Here is a 26,203-nt window from a genome sequence, read left to right on the forward strand (position 1 = left end):
TATGAAGTACCTCTTCAGAAAGCTCTGGGTAACCTTGATACTGAACCAGTAGTGACTTTCATTCTTATGTTTTAAAACTGGTCAATAAAGAGTGAACCTAGGAATGCCTAGCCACTCTACACATAGGCCCCAATAAAGGCAGGGCCCCCAGTTCCAGGTTTTCTTTCTCTTGTTCTGAATCTTAACCTCTGCACTTTCTATCTCTGTCATCCAGCCTCTGTGACTAATATACCTGGTTTTGTTAGAATTCTCTGATGGGTATTGCTGAGGTGTGTCTTGCATCAGAATAAGAATCCAAGGGTTGGTGCAGCCTCAGCAGAGGTTCTGGTCAGGCAAGACTCTGGGGCAATGTCAACAAACACATGGGGAAGGGGGAGTGCTCACACTTTCCAAGCTAGTGTATCCCTGTCAGTTGCCTGAGATGTAAAGGGAACTATGCTAGAGTCCACATTATCAGAAAAAGGAGTAACAGTAGAGATGTAAAAATATTGACAGACTCTAGGTAAAAACAGAGGTTTTGTATTCTCCTTTCCAGTAAAGTTATGTGAAGAGCTTAGAGGTCAATGTAGTATCTTCCATATGAAGAATACAACTCATGATTATTCTTTTGCTAAATCTAGGGAAAATTTACTTGGCATAGTTTAAGTCATTTGAAATTAAATTATTTTTAAGAAATTCAATTTGCCCCATGTAAGATACAGAAAATTCCAGGCATTTGAGATCCAAGTTTGGGGAAAACATTGGAACATATGAAAACAGACAGAGTGGAATGCTGTCTATACATCAGACAGAGCAGAAGATTAATAAGTGAGTTACTTAAATGTGTGGCAATGTAGAATTCAAACACATGGAAATTCTAGGAAATAAACTGAAGGTGTATGTTCTAGTTCCCTAGTCTGATCTAAGAATAGTAGTTCCCAGTTCTGAGGCTGTGAGCCCTGCAATCATGAGCGGGTCTTCAGCTACAGGATGACTGGTCCTTACATCACTGGAACCCCTACAACTCAGATCTCTCTTTATATCTCTGTTCCTCAGGCTATAGATGAAGGGGTTCAGCATGGGTATGACCACTGTGTACATCACCGAGGCTACAGCACTTGAAAGGGAGCTTTTGGGAGCAGCAGAGCTAAGGTACAGGATTGTACAATACAATAAGAACACAATGGAGAGGTGAGATGCACAGGTGGAAAATGCTTTATACCTGCCCTGGGATGATGAGATCCCAAGTATGGAGGAAACTATCTTAGAGTAAAAATAAATGATCCCAGTGAAGGGACACCACCCAGCAGCACAGCTGTTAAATACATCACCATGTCATTAAGAAAGTTCAGAATAGGCAAGTTGAACCACTTGTTTGACATCACAGAAAAAGTTGGAAATTTCCACCTCTCTACAGAAGGACAGTCACAACACCATTAAGCTTTGTAATAAGGAATTCAGGATACTTATCATCCAGACCACCAGAACCAACAGTACACAGTAGGTGGGTTTCATGATGACCATGCAGGGGGTGGCAAATGGCCACAAAATGGTCATAGGCCAAGTTCAAAAAGGGTGTTACCTGTGTTCTCCTCTAGGATTTTGATGGAATCTTGTCTCACATTTAGATCTTTCATCCATTTTGAGTTTATCTTTGTGTATGGTGCAAGAGAGTGGTCTAGTTTCATTCTTCTGCATGTGGATGTCCAATTTTCCCAGCACCATTTATTGAAGAGACTGTCTTTTTTCCAGTGGATAGTGTTTCCTCCTTTGTCAAATATTAGTTGACCATAAAGTTGAGGGTCCACTCTGGATTCTCTATTCTGTTCCATTGATCTATGTGTCTGTTTTTGTGCCAGTACCACACTGTCTTGATGACCACAGCTTTGTAGTACAACCTGAAATCTGGCATTGTGATGCCCCCGGCTCTGGTTTTCTTTTTTAATATTCCCCTGGCTATTCGAGGTCTTTTCTGATTCCACACAAATCTTCAGATGATTTGTTCCAACTCTCTGAAGAAAGTCCATGGTATTTTGATAGGGATTGTATTAAACGTGTAAATTGCCCTGGGTAACATTGACATTTTCACAATATTAATTCTTCCAATCCATGAGCATGGAATATTTTTCCATCTCTTCGTGTCTTCCTCAATTTCTTTCAGAAGCATTCTATAGTATTTAGGGTATAGATCCTTTACCTCTTTGGTTAGGTTTATTCTTAGGTATCTTATGCTTTTGGGTGCAATTATAAATGGGATTGACTCCTTAATTTCTCTTTCTTCAGTCTCATTGTTAGTGTATAGAAATGCCACTGATTTCTGGGCATTGGTTTTGTATCCTGCCACACTGCCGAATTGCTGTATGAGTGCTAGCAATCTTGGGGCATTGAAATGCTGGAACACCTCCACCCCAATGTTTATAGCAGCAATGTCCACAATAGCCAAATGTGAAAGGAGCCTCGGTGTCCATTGAAAGATGAATGGATAAAGAAGATGTGGCCTATGTATACAATGGAATATTACTCAGCCATTAGAAATGACAAATACCCACCATTTGCTTCGATGTGGAGGGACCTGGAGGGTATTATGCTGAGAGAAATAAGTCAATCGGAAAAGGACTAACATTATATGATCTCATTCATTTGGGGAAATTAAAAATTAGTGAAAGGGAAAAGAGAAAATGAGTGAAAATATAAGTGAGGGTGACAAAACATGAGAGAGACACCTAACTCTGGGAGACGAACAAGGGGTAGTGGAAAGGGAGGTGGGCAGGGTGTTGGGGTGACTGGGTGATGGGCAATGAGGGGGCACTTGGTGGAATGAGCACTGGGTGTTATGCTATATGTTGTCAAATTGAACTCCAATAAAAAAAATAAAAATAAATGTCTCCTCCAGCTCAAGTCTGAATATGGCCAAGGGCTGCAGCAGAGGAGATATTTATAGCTCCTTCTGTTTGCAGTCTGTGTTTCCTATCCCTGCTCACTACACACATTTCCCATTATTACTCCAACCCGTGAGCACCTTTCCTCATGGGAACTTATCTGGACAGAGTGAAATTTTTTTCCTGTAGATTCTCTGTTCCCAAGAGACCAGCTTAGAATTCAGATGCATCCAATGTTTACTACTCCTCCCTGCACTTGCTTGGCTTCCAGAACTTTAACAGTGAACACTTCCACAACCCTGAGTGAATTTTTTTTCCAAATCTAAGACTGAGGAATCTGTCTTGACCATGTCCCTGGGTCTGCAAACCATTGACTTGTGGTGGGAGCACAACTCCTGATAGCTCTAGAAAACTGATCTTTCTTCTCCAACAAGGAAAGTATTTCATTGCTATAAAATGATGGGTACAATAATCCTTGGATTCATAATTCTTTTGACAAGTCAATTAGGAGTCTATACTGTTTTTAATACACCTTAAAAGTTGACATTTAGTCCTTCACTTATAAAACATTTGGTATTATAAGAGATCTATTTAGACCTTTTAATGCACTGTGGGCTGAGCTTTGAATATTATAAGATTGTCTCACTTATTTTTGCAATAGCCATTCTATGAGGACTGTAAAATTATAAGCCTCATTCCACATTTGTAGAAATGTGACTTGGAAGCATTGAGTATTTGACCCAGAAGTATGAACTGGGTCATTATGAACCAATATGTTTTGACTGGAATGCAACAAATAGGCCAGTGGTTCTCAACCAAGGAAGATTCCGCCTCCAGAGGACACTTGAAAACATCTGGAGAAATTTTTGATTGTCATAGCTTGGGAAGTGCTACTACTAATTTGGCATGTCTAGGGTGGCCCAAAGAGTCTGCAGCTGTAACTAGCTCCCATACATGGATGTTGCCTGTCTTGGTATGTGATATTTTTGCATGGAAAGGTTGTGGTCCAGTGTCAGCATCAGGTGTGTTCTTCTCCCAGAATCCCCTCACCCACCTCAGATCTGACTTTAGGTGGTCATACAATTTACAGGTGTCTCTTTTTCCTGATAACAGGAAAAGAACCTTGCAAGTCTTTGTTCCCCTATCTGTAAACTGAAGAAATTCCATCTAAGGATTCAGTCTGAGAACTAGTATATTTTACAGTTCACAGGAAATTCCGTGGCACAGAGTAGGTGCTCCATCTATAGGGACTATTGTGACCATCTAAGTTCCACATTTCCTCTGCTCATAATGACACCAAAAAAAGTTTCTTTTAGGACAGGAAGTAAGTCCAGGTTTCCTCTGCCTCTGAGACAGTTTTCTAGGTGGGTTGGGAATGCAGTGGGTGTCACTGGCAGTATCCTGCCCAGCTGGGAAGCCAAGTGTTCACTCATACACTCTCACATTCATCCCCAGAAGAAGTCTCTGGCTGAGAAGATCTGTTGTACTGAGCATGCTGTGTTGTGATAGAGGGTATATGGGTCAGTTGTTCCTCTTACTCTCTTTAATGTGTCAATATTGAGTATTGTTTGCACCAATTTTGGACTTGAGATTCTTAGTGAGATCCCTGGACTTCCCCAAAGGTACTCTCAACCATTAATTACTGTCAAAAGTGGTACTTTGAGGGAAAAAGATGTAAGAAAACTCCTATTTCACCATTTTGGGAAACATTTTTTTTTCATTAGGAAAAACATATGTTTTCCTAGAAGCTCCACTAACAGACTTCAGCTTGCATAGATTTGGGCAAATTTGTGCAACATGGGATGTGAGACAGAATGATGGCCTTCCAAAAATGTCTGCATCCCAATCCTCAGAACCTGCTAATATATTAGATTATAAGAGAAAAGGAATTATAGTTATCAAAAGACTTACAATTTCTAGTCACCCAACTTCAAAATAGAGGTTATCTATATGAAGCCAATGAAATCACAAGCATCCTTGAATGGAGGCAGCAATAAGAGGACAAGAGATGAGACACAGGAAAGACTCAGCCAGGCACTGTAGGCATTGAAGATGGAGGGCAGGAGCGGGACAAGGGATGAGGGTGGTCTTTAGAAAAGACTCCTAGTGGGTAATCCCTTAGAGTCTCTAGCAAGGAATACAGCCCCACAGACAACTTTTTATTTCAGGGAGACTCATTTTGAATTTCTGATCTGCAGAACTTTGTATTTTTTTAAGCCACTAAGTCTGTGATTGGTGGTTACAAGAGCAACAGCCAAGGCACATGATCACCCATATTTTGGTGTTTTAATCTGAGTATATTGCCACCCCTATCAAATCAGTGTCCTGTCACTAGGAATAGTACAGAATCCATATTAAGGTAACCTAACCTCTGTTCATGATTAAAATGTGCAATAAACTTCTGTTTATCAAAATTTTGTGAATGCCTAAGCCTAAATTGGTATCAAGATAGGAGTATAGAAAAACACAAATCCTACAAGGAAAAAAATGTTATATTATAAAAATGGAATCAAAACCAATGAAGAAATCGAAGTTTTGGTAATAAACAGTGCTTGGAGAATTTGTTCTTAGTTAGAAGGAAAATAACATTAAATTTCTATCTTAATGCCTAGAACTTGTTGGCATAAAGTGAGTGAACTTGTGGAAAATGAAATGACTAAAATGAACTTGTAGAAAAAATGTAAAATAACAGTGACTTCTAAAAGACCAATTATATTAATCCTCTGAACATAAAACAGACATCAGGAAAAGATCTGAGAACAATAATGAATGGATTCCAGTGTGAGAAAGCCTATATGTCCAACAATAAAGAATACTTAAAAATAACTGTGAATTTTCCCAAAACCATTTATTGAAGAGACTGTCCTTTTTCCATTGGATATTCTTTCCTGCTTTGTTGAAGATGAGTTAAGCATAGAGTTGAGGGTCCATTTCTGGGTTCTCTATTCTGTTCCTTGGATCTATGTGTCTTTCTGTGTGCTGATCCTGCCTTGATGATCAAAGCTTTGTAATACAATTTGAAGTCCAGCATTGTGATGCCATCAGCTTTTCTTTCACTTTTTCAACATTCTTATGTCTATTCAGTGTCTTTTCTGGTTCCCTACAAAGTTTAGAATTATTTCTTCCAGCTCTGTGAAAAAAAGCTGATGGTATTTTGACAGGGATTGCATTGAATGTGTAGATTGCTCTAGGCAGCATAGACATTTTAACAATATTTGTTCTTCCATTCCATGAGTATGGAAAGTTTTTCCCATTTCTTTGTATCTTCCTCAATTTCTTTCACGAGTGTTCTATAGTTTTCTGAATATAGATCCTTTACCTCTTTGGTTAGGTTTATTCCTAGATATCTTATGGCTTTGGTGCAATTATAAATGGGATTGACTCCTTCATTTATTTTTCTTCTGTCTCATCTTAGTGTATAGAAATGCAACTTATTTCTGTGCATTGATATTCCATGCTCATGGATTGGCAGAATTAATATTGTGAAAATGTCAATGTTACCCAGGGCAATATACACGTTTAATGCAATCCCTATCAAAATACCATGGACTTTCTTCAGAGAGTTAGAACAAATTATTTTAAGATTTGTGTGGAATCAGAAAAGACCCCGAATAGCCAGGGGAATTTTAAAAAAGAAAACCATAGCTGGGGGCATCACAATGCCAGATTTCAGGTTGTACTACAAAGCTGTGGTCATCAAGACAGTGTGGTACTGGCACAAAAACAGACACATAGATCAGTGGAACAGAATAGAGAATCCAGAAGTGGACCCTGAACTTTATGGGCAACTAATATTCGATAAAGGAGGAAAGACTATCCATTGGAAGAAAGACAGTCTCTTCAATAAATGGTGCTGGGAAAATTGGACATCCACATGCAGAAGAATGAAACTAGACCACTCTCTTTCACCATACACAAAGATAAACTCAAAATGGATGAAAGATCTAAATGTGAGACAAGATTCCATCAAAATCCTAGAGAAGAACACAGGCAACACCCTTTTTGAACTCGGCCATTTTGCTGAATTCTTGTATGAGTCTCAACAATTTTGGGTGTGGATGCATTCCTAGACCTGTATAAGCTACCAAAACTGAAACAGGAAGAAATAGAAGATTGGAACAGACCCTTAACCAGGAAGGAAATTGAAACAGTACTCAAAACTCTCCCCACAAACAGAAGTCCAGGTCCAGATGGCTTCCCAGGGGAATTCTACCAAACATTTAAAGAATTAATACCTATTCTTCTGAAGTTGCCTCAAAAAATAGAAATAGAAGGAAAACTTCCAAACTCTTTCTATGAGGCCAGCATTACCTTGACCCTAAAACCAGACAAAAAAAAAACCCACCCAAAAAGAGAATTACAGACAAATATCTCTCACAAACATGGATGCCAAAATTCTCACCAAGATACTAGCCAATAAGATCCAATAATACATTGAAAGAATTGTTTGCCACAACCAACTTGGATGTACTGGGCTGTCAATGTGGTTCAATATCCTCAAATCAATCAATGTGATACACTACATTAATAAAAGAAAGGACAAGAACCATATGATCCTCTCAATAGATGCATAAAAAGCATTTGACAAAGTAGAGCATCCTTGCTTGATTAAAAGTTTTCATAATGTAAAGACAGAGAGAACAAACCTCAATATCATAAAAGCCATATATGAAAAACCCACAGCTAATATGGCCAAGTTTTTCAAAAACTGAGAGCTTTTCCCCTAAGGTCAGGACGTGACAGCAATGTCTATTCTTGCCACTCTTGCTCAACATAGTATTAGAAATCTTGCTTCAGCAGTCTGACAACAAAAAGAAACAAACACATCCAAATTAGCAAAGAAGACAAAATCTCAGTCTTTGTAGATGATATGATACTCTATTCGGAAAACCCAAAAGATAGTCTTTTTTTCTGACATCTGGGGGCTTATGTCCTGCCTGCCACTTGCCCATGATGTTGACAAATGTATGTGGTTAATTGTCTTATTATAGGACCTTTTGCATAAGTTATTTCTGCAAGGGGTGCAAAGAAGAATATCAGTGTGCCTACCTAAGTTGAAAAACCGGATCTCAGTGCTATTTTATATTAGTTCTCCTGACTCCATATTTTCTTGTTGGAGATCCTGGCCCTGACTACCTATCTCATGAACTCTTAACACCAGGATCTGCACATCAACATCACTGGGGACTTTTTAGAAAAGCAGAATCACAGAGCCACCAGGACCAGTGATCAGATTCTGCATTTGTAGTGGGATCCATGTGGATTCACAGGCACATTGATGCTGGTCTAGGTGGGTTTCTCACCTTTTATGGTTGACATTTGTGACAGGATAGAATTTGGGGAGTGCTTTCCATTGTATTATACATGTTCAACAATATAACTTCACACATTACCAGACATCTCCAGGGGCAAATTCATTTCTGGTTGAGAACAACTGTCCCAGAGCTTGAGAACTAGAAGCATCCTGACAGAATGACACTGAAGGCCCATCACAAACTTGGATATTAAATGTGGAAAAATCACAAGACTGCACCAAGCACCACGTCAACAATGTAGATTGGAGTTCATAAATGTACTTCCTCAGGGAGAAGATGTTTATAGAATTAAATCAAACAATCCACATGAGATGTGAAGCTCATTTTATAATATATGAAAAGATCTAAACACATCTGTTATAATAAATAGCTATTTTATGGCAAAGGAAGAAGTAACAGCACCTAACTTGTATAAAGTAAGAAATACCTAATGGTAACAGCAAATCTGTATTGAAGCTAATGTGTGTAGTGGCCAAGGTTTATTACCAGAAAAATCTATTTCTCTGCTTTATTGAAAAGAAGAATAGACCCTGTCTGGAGATAGCAAGGCTAGTTCCCCACCACAAGTTAATGCTTTGAAGATAAAGAGAACTAATCCAGGTGAGTCCTCATTCTTAGACTTGGAGAACATTATAACTCAGAGCTGAGATAAGGTGCTAGGATTTCACACATCGAGATGAGAGTAAAGTCAAAGGAAAGGGGTAAGAAAAAAAAACCTAAAACTGAATTGATTTGACCTCTCACCTAGTCTTTTGGGAACTGGGATTCATTAGGAAAATATCCTTTCTGTCCAGATGAATTTTCCACTTGGGAATCATGTGCTTAGAGGTTGGAGTCACAAGAGGGAAATCTGTCTAATGAGCAGACACAGGGAGCTGTAAATACCTCCTCATCTCTAATCCCTCTACCCCTGTAACCTTGGACAGGAAGGGCCATGCTTCTTGTCTGTTTGTTCTGAGTCCCAATTCTGGCTGGGGACTGATGCTTCACTCCTTCCTGCTGCCCCCACTGAGGACAGAGCTTGAGTCCCTATCATCTGCCATCCAGGGAGGAAGTCAGACTTCCACAAAGTAACCTTCCTGTCAGACACTCCAGCCAGGTGAGTCCAACACCCCAGAGGACTATGGATGGCAGTGTCAGAGAGAATGGAAGCCAAGAGCATGGATCCATCATCACCTGAGAGCCAATTCAACTTAGCCCAGAACCAGTGATCACTGCGTTTGTTATTTGGCTTGATTAAATAATTAATTTATTCAGTGCTAATGTCAATTTCAGAGAGTGGCTGATGCTCATACTTTGAAGATCTTTCATATTCTTTACCATTAAATTACTATTATAGCAATGTTAGAAAAGTAAGTTGAGATTGTTAAACTCAATGTGTGGTTTTAATTGGGTGTCATTTTGTCCCCCTGGGGGTCACTGATCACTGTCTGGAGCCAGCTTTGCCTGTCATACTGGAGAGGGGTGGGTGTAGGCCAGATATTCTCTAAACATCCTACAATGCACAGGACACACCCCACCCCAGCGCAGACTCTGGCCAGAATGTCCTTGGTGCAGAGACAGAGAAATCCTCATAAATCCCAAGGCGACACAATACAGGGACCAGGACTCAGTTAAGAGAGGCCATTAAGAAGGGGATCTGGTTCAATTCCCGGGATGCCTTTGCAACAAGATGAACACAGTGGGAGAGGCAGTGTGGACAGGGAAGTTCCTGTGCCATGAGGTTCCAGAGGAAGTAGAGAGGCCACTTCCCTCCTCAGTATGTCTGACAATGTCTCTCCTCAGTCTCCCTCCTGCTAATTCCCTTGCAGCACTGGCTGTGCTTCTTTGACTTGAACATTGGAAACAAGTACCTTCCTTGGGCCATTCCCTCTATCGGGCACACACTCCCCCATAATCTTTGATCTACTTCCCTCTGTTACTTGAAGTCTGTGTTGCAATGTTACCTTGGTTAACAGAATTGGCCTAAATACCATGCTCTGTTCTCTGCTTTATCCCTGTTTTCTTTTTCTTCATACCACCTACTGCTATCTGAAATGCTATTTAATTTTCTTATTTGTTAATTATTCTTTCTCTATCATTGAGTGATAGGAAATTTTGTTTTTAGCACCCTATACTCTTTGCCTAGACAATGCCTAAAACATGGCAACACTCAATTATATTTCTGAAATTTGGAATAGTTTTTTAATTAAAACTGTAGAATACATGGCCTTTTGAAAAAAGGGGATTGGAAGAAAATTTCCATCACTATGCTGATACAAGGATGCCTTGCAGGGGACTATATCCATGCACAGCATATTAAAATGAATTTCTAGACTATAAAATATTAAGAGTAGCACTTCAAATCTGTGAGTAATGCAAGTTTATATAAAAATTAGTCATGCTATTTGCTTCTTTTCTTGAAGTCATCTCCACCACATGGGGCAAGGCAATGATACAGAAATTTCAGAGTTTCTTCTTCTGGGATTGTCAGAGGAACCAGAACTGCAGCCCCTCCTATTTGGGCTCTTCCTCTCCATGTACCTGATCACTATCTTTGGAAACCTGCTCATCATCCTGGCTGTCAGCTGTGACCCCCACCTCCACACCCCCATGTACTTCTTCCTCACCAACCTGTCCTTTGTAGACATCTGTTTCACCTCCACCACTGTCCCCAAGATGCTTCAGAATATCCAGACTCAGAGCAAAGTCATCACCTATGCAGGTTGTGTCACACAGATTTATTTTTTTATACTCTTTGCTGTCTCAGACTTCTTTGTCCTCAGTGTGATGGCCTATGACCGGTTTGTGGCCATCTGTTATCCCCTGCACTACACAGTCATCATGAACTCCCGACTTTGTGGACTTCTGGTTCTGGTGTCTTGGATCATGTGTATCCTGAACTCCTTGTTACAGAGTTTAATGATGTTGCGGCTTTCCTTCTGTACACACTTCCAAATCCCCCACTTTTTTTGTGAACTCAATCAGATGATCCAACTAGCCTGTTCTGACACCTTTCTTAATAACATGGTGATGTATTTTGCAGCTGTCTTACTGGGTGGGGGTCCTTTTGCTGGGATCCTTTACTCTTATTCTAAGATTGTTTCCACCATATGTGGAATATCATCAGCCCTGGGCAAGTATAAAGCATTTTCCACCTGTGCATCTCACCTCTCAGTTGTCTCCTTATTTTATTGTACAATCCTAGGTGTGTACCTTAGCTCTGCTGCTCCTCAGAGCTCTCACTCAAGTGCAGTGGCCTCGGTGATGTACACAGTGGTCACACCCATGTTGAACCCCTTCATCTATAGCCTGAGGAACAGAGACATAAAGAAGGCTTTAAGAGCATTCTTAGTAAAGGAGACACTACATGGCCAATTGTCATAGGACTGAACAAGTCCCCAAGATTGCTTAATATCAGTTCTTGAGCATAATTTTATTAGACAAATGTTTGTATTCAATTCCTAATGCTCTGTAAAGTGACTACATTGGTGTTTTATCACACATTTGTGCTCTTATAATTTGAGAAATCAGAAGCCTGAAATGGTTCTCATTGGGGTAAAAAGATGTTTGCAGGGCTTGGTTCATCCTCAAAGCTACAGGGAAGAATCTATTTACTTTTCTATTCCAAGCTTATAAAATAGTGCAAGAAATATCCTTCTTATCTTTAACAAATGCTTCACAATGAGGGACCAAATGAAAGCTCTTAATTACACAAGTATGAAATTCCTAATAGTTTGGCAAATGTGTCATGAAGCGAAGGTATGTCTTTCTCAAGGTTTATGTCAACAAAGTTAGTTCTCCTTGTTGAAAAGGAAAACAGCAGTATTCTGTTGGTGGCAGGGTTGTATGCTCACCACAGTCGACATTTTGGAGATCTGAGAGATCTAATCCAGAAGGATTGCTCAGTCCTAGACTTTGTGGAAAAGTTAAAGTCAGGGTTGGGATATGGTGCTGAGAGGTCCAAACTCTGGGAACAGCAGAGATCCCAAGGAATTAGTAATAAATTTGGATTCACTTGGTTATAACCTGGTCTTTTGAGAACACAATCTCCGGAAAAACGTTCCTTTGTGTCCACCAGTGTCCCACAGGGAAATCATGCACTTAGAGGTTGGAGGAGCAGGAGGGAAACATGCCTCATGAATAGACAGAGGAAGCTCTGAATATCTCCTGTGTGGCAGCCCCTCTGCCTGTGCCAGTCATGAGCTGGATAGGACCTAGCAGTTGCCTCTGGAGTCCTAAGCTTGTGTGGGGACAGAGTTTAATCATCATCATTGCCACCCAGGAGGAATTCAGACTGCTACACAGAGACTTCCTCAGAGTTCCCACGCAGGTGAGTCTGAGCCCAGCAGGTCCTGCAGAAAAGGGTCAGAGATGATTCAAGCCAGGTGCATTTACCTGAGGTCAGCTGACAGCCACCAACCTAGCCCAGAACCTAGAGATCTCTATGCTCATTTGCTTACCTGATGAAATAATGGATTCACTGATGATATTAAAGAAAGAAGTGGACATAGAGCTAGCAGCACATGGGTAATTGTTGACAATAAAGTGAGGAGCTAAAATACTTCCAGTAAAAGTAGAACACAATCAGTGAGTTTTGCAATTAAAGAGAATAGGAATATTAGGGATGGAGGGATGACCAGTGAAGTCAGGGCATTTCTTTTTAATCATTAAATGCAGCATACTTCTGTTTCCATATTGATGAGAAAGATCTAGACTGATTCATGGCTTGCAGATCTGACCTTGCAACAGTAATTCATGAGCCATCCATTTACTTAGCATCCCCTGGTACTCTGGGTAACCACTTGAAAACAATTATCTGACAAGTGAAAACTATGTGAAGGAACTTTACTTTGCAATGATTTCATCACCTGGGAGCTGAACATATTTGTGGATTAGTTATTCATTGGTTTTCTGTATAGTGCATTGTGTCTACCAGGTCTTTGCATTTGTACAGAGGGGTCCAAGGGTTTCTTTCCCTTTTCTGATTGCATTCTTTCAAACAAGGCATTGGGTTTTTGTTTTTATTTTACCAAATTCGCTGTTTGCATTGAGTTCTATTGTGTAGATGTATATGTGGGGAATTGCGTTTTAGTATGGGCTCAAATCTGTCACTCAGTTATATGGTTTTCTTTACATTGCTTTTTTAAAAAATATTTATTTATTCATGAGGGACACAGAGACAGAGACAGAGACACAGGCAGAGGGAGAAGCAGGCTCCATGCAGGGAGCCCGACGTGGGACTCGATCCAGGGACTCCAGGATCATGCCCTGGGCTGAAGGCAGTGCTAAACCGCTGAGGCACCCGGGCTGCCCTCTACATTGCTTTTTTGATTTTATTATACTTACTTAAAAATTGACTGTCACTAATATTCTTCTTTTGCCAATCCTTGCAATAAAAAATGAAAATAAATGGCATTTTGTACATTGGGCACTAATAAATCACCTCTATATGTATTTCCCATTTGCTTTTGCATTTATGTCATTCCCCAATGACATTTTTGTCTATTTGTGATGAGATCTATTTCTAAAAGTTGCATCATTTGACCATATCTTTTTTAAAATAAATTTATTTTTTATTGGTGTTCAATTTGTCAACATACAGAATAACACCCAGTGCTCATCCCGTCAAGTGCCCATTGCCTTTACCTTCCCTAAGTATATTTGAATCCATATACCTTTATGTAAGAAAAACATTATCACTTAGATCCTGCTTCCTCCTCAGCTGTAAAGGTCATTCTCTCATATTCTTTTATCCCAAGTCTTTGGACATTTAATCTGGAATCAGTAACTCATTTTGATAGCACTCAATTATTATTTTATGTCTACATACATGAGTTTTAGATCCTCATATTATTTTGTTCCACATAGTTGTTTTGAAACCACTATACTTGACCTGATTTCATTCCTCCTGACATCCTTTCTTCCTTATGTTCTTAGTGTCTTTTAAAACTTCAGTTCCTAGATGATGCACACATACACATTTACAGACCATACAAATGGGTAAGTAGTACCCTGTGCTCATCATAAATGCTCTTTAATCTCTGAGGCAGTCTTTTTTTTATACCTGTGTCCATTCTTCCTTCTTACTCAGTAATACCTTATGCACTTCCCTCAATCAACTAGGGTGGTTCTGATTCTTTATTTCAAGGTTTGCATATTTCACGATCTGGCTGTGGCGCTCACACATTGAAAGTGTTTTCTTTCTCAGTACCTTGCTATTAAAACAATTCTACAAAAATATTTTGAGATTGTCATGTTAAAAATCTGGTTCTCCACTGGAGGAGATATTGTTCCCCAGGGAGACACTGAGCAATTTGGAGGTCACATGGGAGGTGTCAGGAAGGCCAGGGATTCTCAGGGATGCTCTCATCCTACAAAGCTCTCATCCTACACACACCACCATGGAGAATGGACTGCACCAGAATGTCAATAGTGCTGAGATTGAGAATCCCTGAGCTGATGAATATGATGATGAATTATTTTCATATTTATACCTGTCTTTAGGTTGTTTTCCCAACGTTGTAACAGTTTACATTTCTGCCAGCAAAATTAGAGAATTTTCTTTTGCTAGCACTTTAAAACTTTGAGCCCAATCAGTGTGAGATCTTTACATTGTTCCACAGGCTGATGGGTGTGCAAAAGGTTTCTTGTTGTTTTCTTAAACCATTACTAAATTTTAACAAATATTTATGTACTTCTTCACCAGGTTCACTGTTATATGCTTATTGTGGGGTGAGTGGATGGCTCAGTTCCATGAGCATCTAACTGTAGATTTCTGCTCAGGTCATGATTTCAGGATCTTGAGATCAAGCACCGAGTTGGGCTCCCTGCTCAGTACAGATTTTGCTTGATATTCTCTCTCCTTCTCTCTGCCCCTTCCCTTGCTCACTCTCTCTTTTTCTCTCTCTCCCCTGCCCTTCAAATAAATAAATCTTTAAAAAAATTTTAGGGCAACTTAATTCTAATAATGAATTACTTTTCCTATCTAAATGTCCCATAGGCGTCAAAGTCAGGACCATATTTACATTTATGTAGTAGGAAATTCTCTCTACCATCTAATAGACCCAAATATATCCAAAACAACTCCACATTTTCTACTAATGTGAGATTTCAACATAAAATGCCTTGGCACAAAGGAAGCTAACTGAATGATTTGAGAGGCTTAAACTCAATTCCTATGAAGAACATCCTATAAGATATCTGTATTAGATTTCGCTGTTGTCACAAATATCTACACTCACCTCAATACAAATAATTCTCTGAAAGTTTTTGAGATCAGAAGCATGAAAGGTATCTCATTAGACTGAAATAATGATGTCTAAGGGCTGTGAGCCTTCTGAATCCTCTGGAAGAGAGACACATTCCTTGGATCATGGCCTCTCCTCCATCTGCAAAACCAACACAATGTTAGTTTCAAATGTCTCTCTGACTCCATTCTTGTTCCTGGCTCTTCCACAGTTAAAGTACCATTGTTATTACACTAGTCCAATGTGGATAGTCCAGGTTTATTATTGTAAGATAATGACTAGTAGCTTTATTCCATCTGCTATCTTAATTGCCCTGCTAAGTAAGTGAACAGTTTCAAACATTCCTCAGGATGACATCTTTTGGAGGTCCTTCTTGTGCTTACCACAAAATCTTTTTCACATAATTTATTTGATATCCCATAATAGCCCTTCTATTTAACAATCGAGCACAGAATTTTTCACCACCCACATAGTGAGTGAAAAATTAATCTTTCAAAAAAATGTGCAAGGAAGATCCCTGGTGAAGATCTAAAACTAACTACACCTGGCTCTAACACAGGACCACAGCTTGGCTCTCAAACTGTGCTCCTCAGACCAGAACCTGCAGCATCAATACCACCTTGGAGATTATTAGCAATGCAGAATCTCTAGGGGCACCTGTGGTGCTCAGTCCTTTAAGCACCTACTCTTGGTTTTGGCTCAGGTCATGAACTCAGGGTCATGAGTGGAGCCCATTGTTGGGCTCTGTGCTCAGCGCAGGTCAACTTGACATTCTCCTTCTCCCTCTCTCAGACCCTCTACCTTCTCACACTCTCACTCTCAAATAAATAAATATATGGATAAACAAATAAATACTTTTTAAAAAGTGTAGAGTCTCTGGCCCACTGGAGACCTGATGAGTCAGAATTTACATCTTAACTACAAACTGGTGATTTGTATATACAATGAAGGTAGAGAGGAGCTGGTCTAGAATTCTATTTCCCACCTTCTCACTGTTGACACTGTGGCTGGATCATTACTTTTCTGGGTGCTGGCCTGTGGGTTACAGTGTTTGGCAGCAGCCCTTCAGACTAAATAGTCCCAGTTGAGAACCACCATGCCTGAACTTCAGAACTGAAAGGATCCTGACATAACTGTAATCAAAACTCCATCCCCTCCTTGGTTTATACATTAGAGCAAAACATAAAATCCCTCTGAGCTCCATTTCTACAATAGAGAAAGGAGTTCATAAAGGTACTACTTCACAGAATGCATATTTGTCAAAAAAAAATGTGACACCTCATATAATGTGCTAAGCTAGGTCGTGGTGCATGTAATGTAAATATATCTCTTATAATTAATAAATATTTCTTAATGAATAATTGCCAGTTCTTAGCTTTTGATCTAACTACGAAATTTCTAATTGTTTTGGTCAAAATATCATGCAGTCAAGGAGTGCAGTACCTAAGATTTTTGGTTTTCTATATTATTTCTTTTTTAAAAAAATTTAAATTCAATAAGCCAACATCAAGTACATACTTAATTTCAGATGTAGTGTGCAATGATTTATCAGCTGTGTGTGTCTTACCACTTGCATTGATGAGGTTAGAACTGGAGGATATTATACTGGGTGAAATAAGTCAATCAGAGAAATACAATTATCATATAGTTTCATTCATATGTGGAATATAAGAAACAGTGTAGATGATCATAGGGGAAGGGATGGAAAATTGAATAGAAAGTCATCAGAGGTGCGATCCTGATTGCAGGGTCCTGGGATCCAGTCCTACATCGGGCTCCCCACAGGGAGCCTGCTTCTCCCTCTGCCTTTGTCCCTGCCTCTCTGTGTCTCTCATGAATAAATAAATAAAATTGAGAGAGAGAGAGAGAGAGAGAAAGAGAGAGAGAGAGAGAGAGAGGCGGGGCAAGATGGCGAAGGAGCAGGGTTTCCAACTCACCTGGCCCCACCAACAAGCCTAGATAACTTTCAAGCCATACTGAAAATCTACAAATTCGACCTGAGCTTTAAAGAAAGAACAGCCAGAATGCTACAGAGAGAAGGGTTTTCGCTTCTAACAAGGTAGGAAGGTGGAAAAAAATAAAATAAAAACAATCAAGTTGGGAGGAGCACTGCGAGGAGCCAGACTAAGGCCGGTAGGTAAAAGCCTCCAGGACAGGAAAGCAGGACCTTTAAAAAATCCACACGGGATTCTTCCCGGACTGAAAGGGGCTTAGCAGGGAACTCGGGCAAGATTGCAGGAGGGGCAGTGGAGCCTCCAGGTTCCTGGGGTCACTAACAGAGAAGTGCACCCAGGGGAGAGGGTGCCAGGCACCGCAGGCTGAGCTCATAAAGGGCTGGAGCACGCACCCAGTGGGGCCTGGGGAGAAGCCGGTGGGTCAGGCGGGGCTCTGGATGGAGGGGGCTGCACCCTGCTGCCTTCGGGACCGCGGCCCTGGGAGCGCGATCCCAGTGGTGCAGGCCCCAGATCCCAGGGTGCTGGGGGACACAGCCCATGATCCTGCACTCCCCGCAGGACAGGAGGAGGCCAGGAGGACACAGGACAGCGAGGACTCTCCTGCCACAGGGCATTCCCAAGCTGTGCAGATCAGTGCCCCCCGCCACGCAGGGACACCTAGGCCAGTGCCGACTGGGAGCTGCGGTAATTACTAGTGGGGGAGCTGATCCCCCCAGAGCTGGGGAGCTGGCCGCAGCCAATGTTGTTGTTCCTCCTTGTGTCACCTTGTGCCTGGGAGAGGTGGGGCCTCCAGAGAACAGGGGCCTCACAGGGTAAACACCTTCCACTGAGCCCGGCAGCCAGGGCGGGGGTGGGGGTGGGGATCTCCCCCAGGTGCACACACCTGAGAATCAGCACAGCAGGCCCCTCCCCCAGAAGACCAGCTGGAAGGACAGTGGAAGAGCAAGTTCTTGACCAAGCAGCGCTGGAAAGCTCCAGTGAAAGTTGACAGATTTACAGTATATAGAACTAAAGGGTACCCCTACTTTTCCCCCTCTTTTTCCAGTACAACTCATTTTTATATCAGACTAAAAATTTCCAATATTTTTCTCTTTTCTCACCTTAACTACAATATTTTATCACCTCTTCATTTTTAAGTTTCTTCCTTTTTGACTTTCATATTTCAATAATTACATGTCGTAGATATATTTTCCACTTCTAGACTTCCTTCAACAGTCTCAGCTTAATTTTGAGAGATACACAAAATATGTTTTGTTTTGTTTTGTTTTGTGTTTTTTGTTTTCTCTGCCCCAATTTGTTCTACAGTCGTGGAAGTTAATACCATCTAAAACATGACCGATGTGTACCCAGAACCAAGTGGTATACCATGCTGGTTCATTCTGTGAGATTCCTCATTCCCATTAAGCCCCCATCTTTTATCTCATTTATGTTTTGGTGGTCAATCTTGGGGCTCTCTACAAGTATTTCTGGTTTATATAAATTTGGGACTGATCATCTTCTAATGTACAGAACTTAATATACTCAGAACTAAGAGGATCACCCTCTAGGATCCCTCAGGTAGACTACATTTTCCCTCCACTACAACTTCTTCACCACCACCATCTCCCAGTCCCCCCCCTTTTTTTCTTCTTTTTCTTTCTTTTTTTTTTTCCTCTTTACTTTTGCTGTTTCACTTCTTTTTTCTTTGGGATTCTTGGCCTTCAATTTTTTACTACTTTGTTTTAAAATTTGTTTTTCACTTTAGTGGTCCTTTTGTTTTATTTCATTCTGCTCTTTGTTTTCAATTTCTGGTCTCTGACCTCGGCAGAATCTTCTAGGGTAAAATTTACTTGGGTCATGGTTGATGTTCTCAACTCAGTCTGCTCATACAGCCACTGCACTGAGCAAAATGACTAGAAAGAAGAACTTACCACAAAAGAAAGAATCAGAAACAGTACTCTCTGCCAGAGTTACAGAATTTGGACTACAATTGGATGTCAGAAAGCCAATTCAGAAGCACAATTATAAAGCTACTGGTGGTTCTGGAAAAAACCATAAAGGAATCAAAAGACTTCATGACTGCAGAATTGAGGTCTAATCAGGCTGAAATTAAAAATCAATTAAATGAGATGCAATCCAAACCGGAGGTCCTAACGATGAGGGTTAATGAGGTGGAAGAAAGAGTGACCAACATAGAAGACAAGATGATGGCAAGGAAAGAAGCTGAGGAAAAAAGAGATAAACAATTAAAAGAACATGGGGAAATGTTAGGGGAAATAAATGACAGCCTCAGATGGAAAAATCTATATATAATTGGGGTCCCAGAGAACACCGAGAAGGCCAGAGGGCCAGAAACCATATTTGAACAAATCATAGCTGAACACTTCCCTAATTTAAGGAGGGAAACAGGCATTCAGATCCAGGAGATAGAGGTCCTGCCCCCACCAAAATCAATAAAACCTTCGATCTATGTGTCTGTTTTTGTGCCAGTACCACACTGTCTTATGGTCAACTAATATTCGATAAAGGAGGAAAGACTATCCATTGGAAGAAAGACAGTCTCTTCAATAAATGGTGCTGGGAAAATTGGACATCCACATGCAGAAGAATGAAACTAGACCACTCTCTTGCACCATACACAAAGTTAAACTCAAAATGGATGAAAGATCTAAATGTGAGACAACATTCCATCAAAATCCTAGAGGAGAACACAGGCAACACCCTTTTTGAACTTGGCCACAGTAACTTCATGCAAGATACATCCACGAAGGCAAAAGAAACAAAAGCAAAAATGAACTATTGGGACTTCATCAAGATAAGAAGCTTTTGCACAGCAAAGGATACAGTCAACAAAACTCAAAGACAACCTACAGAATGGGAGAAGATTTTTGCAAATGACCTATCAGATAAAGGGCTAGTTTCCAAGATCTATAAAGAACTTCTTAAACTCAACACCAAAGAAACAAACAATCCAATCATGAAATGGGCAAAAGACATGAACAGAAATCTCACAGAGGAAGACATAGACATGGCCAACACGCACATGAGAAAATGCTCTGCATCACTTGCCATCAGGGAAATACAAATCAAAACCACAATGAGATACCACCTCACACCAGAGAGAATGGGGAAAATTAACAAGGCAGGAAACCACAAATGTTGGAGAGGATGCAGAGAAAAGGGAACCCTCTTACACTGTTGGTGGGAATGTGAACTGTTGCAGCCACTCTGGAAAACTGTGTGGAGGTTCCTCAAAGAGTCAAAAATAGACCTGCCCTATGACCCAGCAATTGCACTGTTGGGGATTTACCCCAAAGATACAGATGCAGTGAAACGTCAGGACACCTGCACCCCGATGTTTCTAGCAGCAATGTCCACAATAGCCAAACTGTGGAAGGAGCCTCGGTGTCCATCAAAAGATGAATGGATGAAGAAGATGTGGTTTATGTATGCAATGGAATATTACTCAGCCATTAGAAATGACAAATACCCACCATTTGCTTCAACGTGGCTGGAACTGGAGGGTATTATGCTGAGTGAAGTAAGTCAATCGGAGAAGGACATTATATGTTCTCATTCATTTGGGGAATATAAATAATAGTGAAAGGGAATATAAGGGAATGGAGAAGAAATGTGTGGGAAATATCAGAAAGGGAGACAGAACATAAAGACTCCTAACTCTGGGAAACGAACTAGGGGTGGTAGAAGGGGAGGAGAGTGGGGGGTGGGAGTGAATGGGTGATGGGCACTGGGGTTATTCTGTATGTTAGTAAATTGAACACCAATAAAAAATAAATCAAAAAAATCAATAAAACCTCTCAACACCTCGACATTTAATAGTGAAACTTGCAAATTCCAAAGATAAAGACAAAAGCCTTAAGGCAGTGAGAGACAACAGATCCATAACTTATATGGGGAGAAAGATTAACAGCAGACCTCTCCACAAAGACCTGGAAACCCAGAAAGAGCTAGCAGGATATATTCAGGGTGCTAAATGAGAAGAACATACAGTAAAGAATACTTTATCCAGCAAGGCTCTCATTCAGAATAGAAGGAGAAATAAAAAGCTTCCAAGATAAGCAGAAACTGAAAGAATATGTGACCACCAAACAGGCTCTGCAAGAAATATTAAGGAGGACCCTGTAAAGAAAGAGGAAGCCCAAAGAAATAATCCATGAAAACAGGGACTGAAGAGGTATGATGATACTAAATTCATATCTTTCAATAGTGGTTAGTGATACTAATTTAATCTTTCTGAACATGAATGGGCTAAATGATCCCATCAAAAGACGTAGGGTTTCAGACTGGAAAAAAAAATAAGACCAATCTGTTTGCCGTCTACAAGAGACTCGATTTAGACCTAGGAACATCTCCAGCCTTAAAATGAAAGGTTGGGGAACCATTTATCATTCAAATGGTCCTCAAAATAAAGTTGGGGTAGAAATCCTCATATCAGATAAATTAAAGTTTATCCCAAAGACAGTAGTAAGAGATGAAGAGGGACATAATATCATACTTAAATGGTCTATCCAACAAGAAGACCTAACAATCATGAATATTTATGCCCCTAATGTGGGAGCTGCCAAGTATATAAATCAATTAATAACCAAAGTAAAGACATACTTAGGTAAAAATACACTAATAGTAGTAGGAGACTTCAAAATGGCACTTTCTGCAAATGACAGATCTTCTAAGAATAACATCACCAAAGAAACAAGGGCCTTCAGTGATACTCTGGACCAGATGGATTTCAGAGATATATACAGAACTTTGCATCGGAATGCAACTGAATACACATTCTTCTCAAGTGCACATGGAACTTTCTCTAAAATAGACCACATACTGGGTCACAAATCAGGTCTCCACCAATACCAAAAGATTGAGATTGTCCTCTGCATATTTTCAGAGCACAATGCTCTGAAACTAGAACTCAATCACAAGAATAAATTTGGAAGAAACTCAAACACATGGAGGTTAAAGAGCATCCTGGTGAACGATGAATGGGTCAACCAGGAAATTAGAGGAGAATTTAAAAGATTCATGTAAACTATTGAAAATGAAGATACAACATTATCTTTGGGATACAGCAAAAGTAGTCCAAATAGGGAAATGCATCACAATATAAGCACCACTCACAAAACTGAAAAAAACAAACACATAGGCTAACCTTGCACCTAAAGGAACTGGAGAAAGACAGCAAATAAAACCTACACCAAGCATAAGAATAGAGCTAATAAAGACTTGAGCAGAAGTCAATGAAATAGAGGCCAGAAGAATTCTAGAACATATCAACAAAACCAGGAGTTGGTTCTTTCAAAGAATTAATAAGATAGATAAACCATCAGCAAATAGATCCTACACCCAAGAGAAGAAGGGAGTTAATAAAGATTCGAGCAGAACTCAACGAAATCGAGACCAGAAGAACTGTGGAACAGATCAACAGAACCAGGAGTTGGTTCTTTGAAAGAATTAATAAGATAGATAAACCATTAGCCAGCCTTATTAAAAAGAAGAGAGAGAAGACTCAAATTAATAAAATCATGAATGAGAAAGGAGAGATCACTACCAACACCAAGGAAATACAAACGATTTTAAAAACATATTATGAACAGCTATACGCCAATAAATTAGACAATCTAGAAGAAATGGACGCATTCCTGAAAAGCCACAAACTACCAAAACTGGAACAGGAAGAAATAGAAAACCTGAACAGGCCAATAACCAGGGAGGAAATTGAAGCAGTCATCAAAAACCTCCCAAGACACAAGAGTCCAGGGCCAGATGGCTTCCCAGGAGAATTTTATCAAACGTTTAAAGAAGAAATCATACCTATTCTCCTAAAGCTGTTTGGAAAGATAGAAAGAGATGGAGTACTTCCAAATTCGTTCTATGAAGCCAGCATCACCTTAATTCCAAAGCCAGACAAAGACCCCGCCAAAAAGGAGAATTACAGACCAATATCCCTGATGAACATGGATGCAAAAATTCTCAACAAGATACTGGCCAATAGGATCCAACAGTACATTAAGAAAATTATTCACCATGACCAAGTAGGATTTCTCCCTGGGACACAAGGCTGGTTCAACACCCGTAAAACAATCAATGTGATTCATCATATCAGCAAGAGAAAAACCAAGAGCCATATGATCCTCTCATTGGATGCAGAGAAAGCATTTGACAAAATACAGCATCCATTCCTGATTAAAACTCTTCAGAGTGTAGGGATAGAGGGAACATTCCTCGACATCTTAAAAGCCATCTATGAAAAGCCCACAGCAAATATCATTCTCAATGGGGAAGCACTGGGAGCCTTTCCCCTAAGATCAGGAACAAGACAGGGATGTCCACTCTCACCACTGCTATTCAACATAGTACTGGAAGTCCTAGCCTCAGCAATCAGACAACAAAAAGACATTAAAGGCATTCAAATTGGCAAAGAAGAAGTCAAACTCTCCCTCTTCGCCGATGACATGATACTCTACATAGAAAACCCAAAAGTCTCCACCCCAAGATTGCTAGAACTCATACAGCAATTCGGTAGCGTGGCAGGATACAAAATCAATGCCCAGAAGTCAGTGGCATTTCTATACACTAACAATGAGACTGAAGAAAGAGAAATTAAGGAGTCAATCCCATTTACAATTGCACCCAAAAGCATAAGATACCTAGGAATAAACCTCACCAAAGATGTAAAGGATCTATACCCTCAAAACTATAGAACACTTCTGAAAGAAATTGAGGAAGACACAAAGAGATGGAAAAATATTCCATGCTCATGGATTGGCAGAATTAATATTGTGAAAATGTCAATGTTACCCAGGGCAATATACACGTTTAATGCAATCCCTATCAAAATACCATGGACTTTCTTCAGAGAGTTAGAACAAATTATTTTAAGATTTGTGTGGAATCAGAAAAGACCCCGAATAGCCAGGGGAATTTTAAAAAAGAAAACCATATCTGGGGGCATCACAATGCCAGATTTCAGGTTGTACTACAAAGCTGTGGTCATCAAGACAGTGTGGTACTGGCACAAAAACAGACACATAGATCAGTGGAACAGAATAGAGAATCCAGAAGTGGACCCTGAACTTTATGGGCAACTAATATTCGATAAAGGAGGAAAGACTATCCATTGGAAGAAAGACAGTCTCTTCAATAAATGGTGCTGGGAAAATTGGACATCCACATGCAGAAGAATGAAACTAGACCACTCTCTTTCACCATACACAAAGATAAACTCAAAATGGATGAAAGATCTAAATGTGAGACAAGATTCCATCAAAATCCTAGAGAAGAACACAGGCAACACCCTTTTTGAACTCGGCCATAGTAACTTCTTGCAAGATACATCCACAAAGGCAAAAGAAACAAAAGCAAAAATGAACTATTGGGACTTCATCAAGATAAGAAGCTTTTGCACAGCAAAGGATACAGTCAACAAAACTCAAAGACAACCTACAGAATGGGAGAAGATATTTGCAAAGGACATATCAGATAAAGGGCTAGTTTCCAAGATCTATAAAGAACTTATTAAACTCAACACCAAAGAAACAAACAATCCAATCATGAAATGGGCAAAAGACATGAACAGAAATCTCACAGAGGAAGACATAGACATGGCCAACATGCAGATGAGAAAATGCTCTGCATCACTTGCCATCAGGGAAATACAAATCAAAACTACAATGAGATACCACCTCACACCAGAGAGAATGGGGAAAATTAACAAGGCAGGAAACAACAAATGTTGGAGAGGATGCGGAGAAAAGGGAACCCTCTTACACTGTTGGTGGGAATGTGAACTGTTGCAGCCACTCTGGAAAACTGTGTGGAGGTTCCTCAAACAGTTAAAAATATACCTGCCCTACGACCCAGCAATTGCACTGCTGGGTATTTACCCCAAAGATACAAATGCAATGAAACGCCGGGACACCTGCACCCCGATGTTTCTAGCAGCAATGGCCACTATAGCCAAACTGTGGAAGGAGCCTCGGTGTCCAACGAAAGATGAATGGATAAAGAAGATGTGGTTTATGTATACAATGGAATATTACTCAGCTATTAGAAATGACAAATACCCACCATTTGCTTCAACGTGGATGGAACTGGAGGGTATTATGCTGAGTGAAGTAAGTCAGTCGGAGAAGGACAAACATTATATGTTCTCATTCATTTGGGGAATATAAATAATAGTGAAAGGGAAGATAAGGGAAGGGAGAAGAAATGTGTGGGAAATATCAGAAAGGGAGACAGAACGTAAAGACTGCTAACTCTGGGAAACGAAAGGGGGGTGGTAGAAGGGGAGGAGGGCGGGGGGTGGGAGTGAATGGGTGACGGGCACTGGGTGTTATTCTGTATGTTAGTAAATTGAACACCAATAAAAAAAAAGATAGATAAACCATTAGTCTAGTCAGCCTTATTAAAAACAAAAGAAAAATATTCAAATTAATAAAATCACAAATGAAAATGGAAAGATCACAACAAATAGCAAGGAAGTGAAAACGATTTTAAAAACATATTACGAGCAGCTACACAACAGTAACTTAGGCAATCTAGAGCAAATGGATGCATTTCTCGAAAACCACAAACAAAACTGGAAAAAGAAGAAATAGAAAACCTGAACAGGCCAATAACCAGGGAGGAAATTGAAGCAGTCATCAAAAACCTCCCAAGACACAAAAGCCCAGGGCCAAATGGCTTCCCAGGGGAATTCTATCAAACGTTTAAAGAAGAAACCATACCTATTCTACTAAGGCTGTTTGGAAAGATAGAAAGATATGGAATACTTCTGAACTCATTTTATGAGGCCAGCATCACCTTAATTTCAAAAGCAGACAAAGACACCACAAAAAGGAAATTATAGA

At 40.1% G+C, this 26,203-nt stretch overlaps 1 protein-coding gene and 1 pseudogene across 1 annotated transcript; one reads left to right on the forward strand and one right to left on the reverse strand.

The window, feature by feature from the left end:
• Positions 1-891: 891 nt before the first annotated feature.
• Positions 892-9,109, reverse strand: LOC144291119 (olfactory receptor 7A5-like; annotated as a pseudogene).
• A 1,482-nt stretch (positions 9,110-10,591) lies between these two features.
• LOC144289337 (olfactory receptor-like protein OLF4) lies at positions 10,592-11,539 on the forward strand. Its single transcript, XM_077857489.1, has one exon. The coding sequence runs from the start codon at positions 10,592-10,594 to the stop codon at positions 11,537-11,539; it is 948 nt and encodes a 315-aa protein (XP_077713615.1).
• The last annotated feature ends 14,664 nt before the right edge of the window (positions 11,540-26,203 follow it).

The sequence above is a fragment of the Canis aureus genome, chromosome 19 (genome assembly GCF_053574225.1).
Source record: "Canis aureus isolate CA01 chromosome 19, VMU_Caureus_v.1.0, whole genome shotgun sequence".
In the NCBI taxonomy this organism is placed as follows: domain Eukaryota; kingdom Metazoa; phylum Chordata; class Mammalia; order Carnivora; family Canidae; genus Canis; species Canis aureus.

Excerpts from the sequence above, each read along its gene's own strand:
- LOC144289337 (XM_077857489.1), top strand. The coding sequence starts at position 10,592 with ATGGGGCAAGGCAATGATACAGAAATTTCAGAGTTTCTTCTTCTGGGA.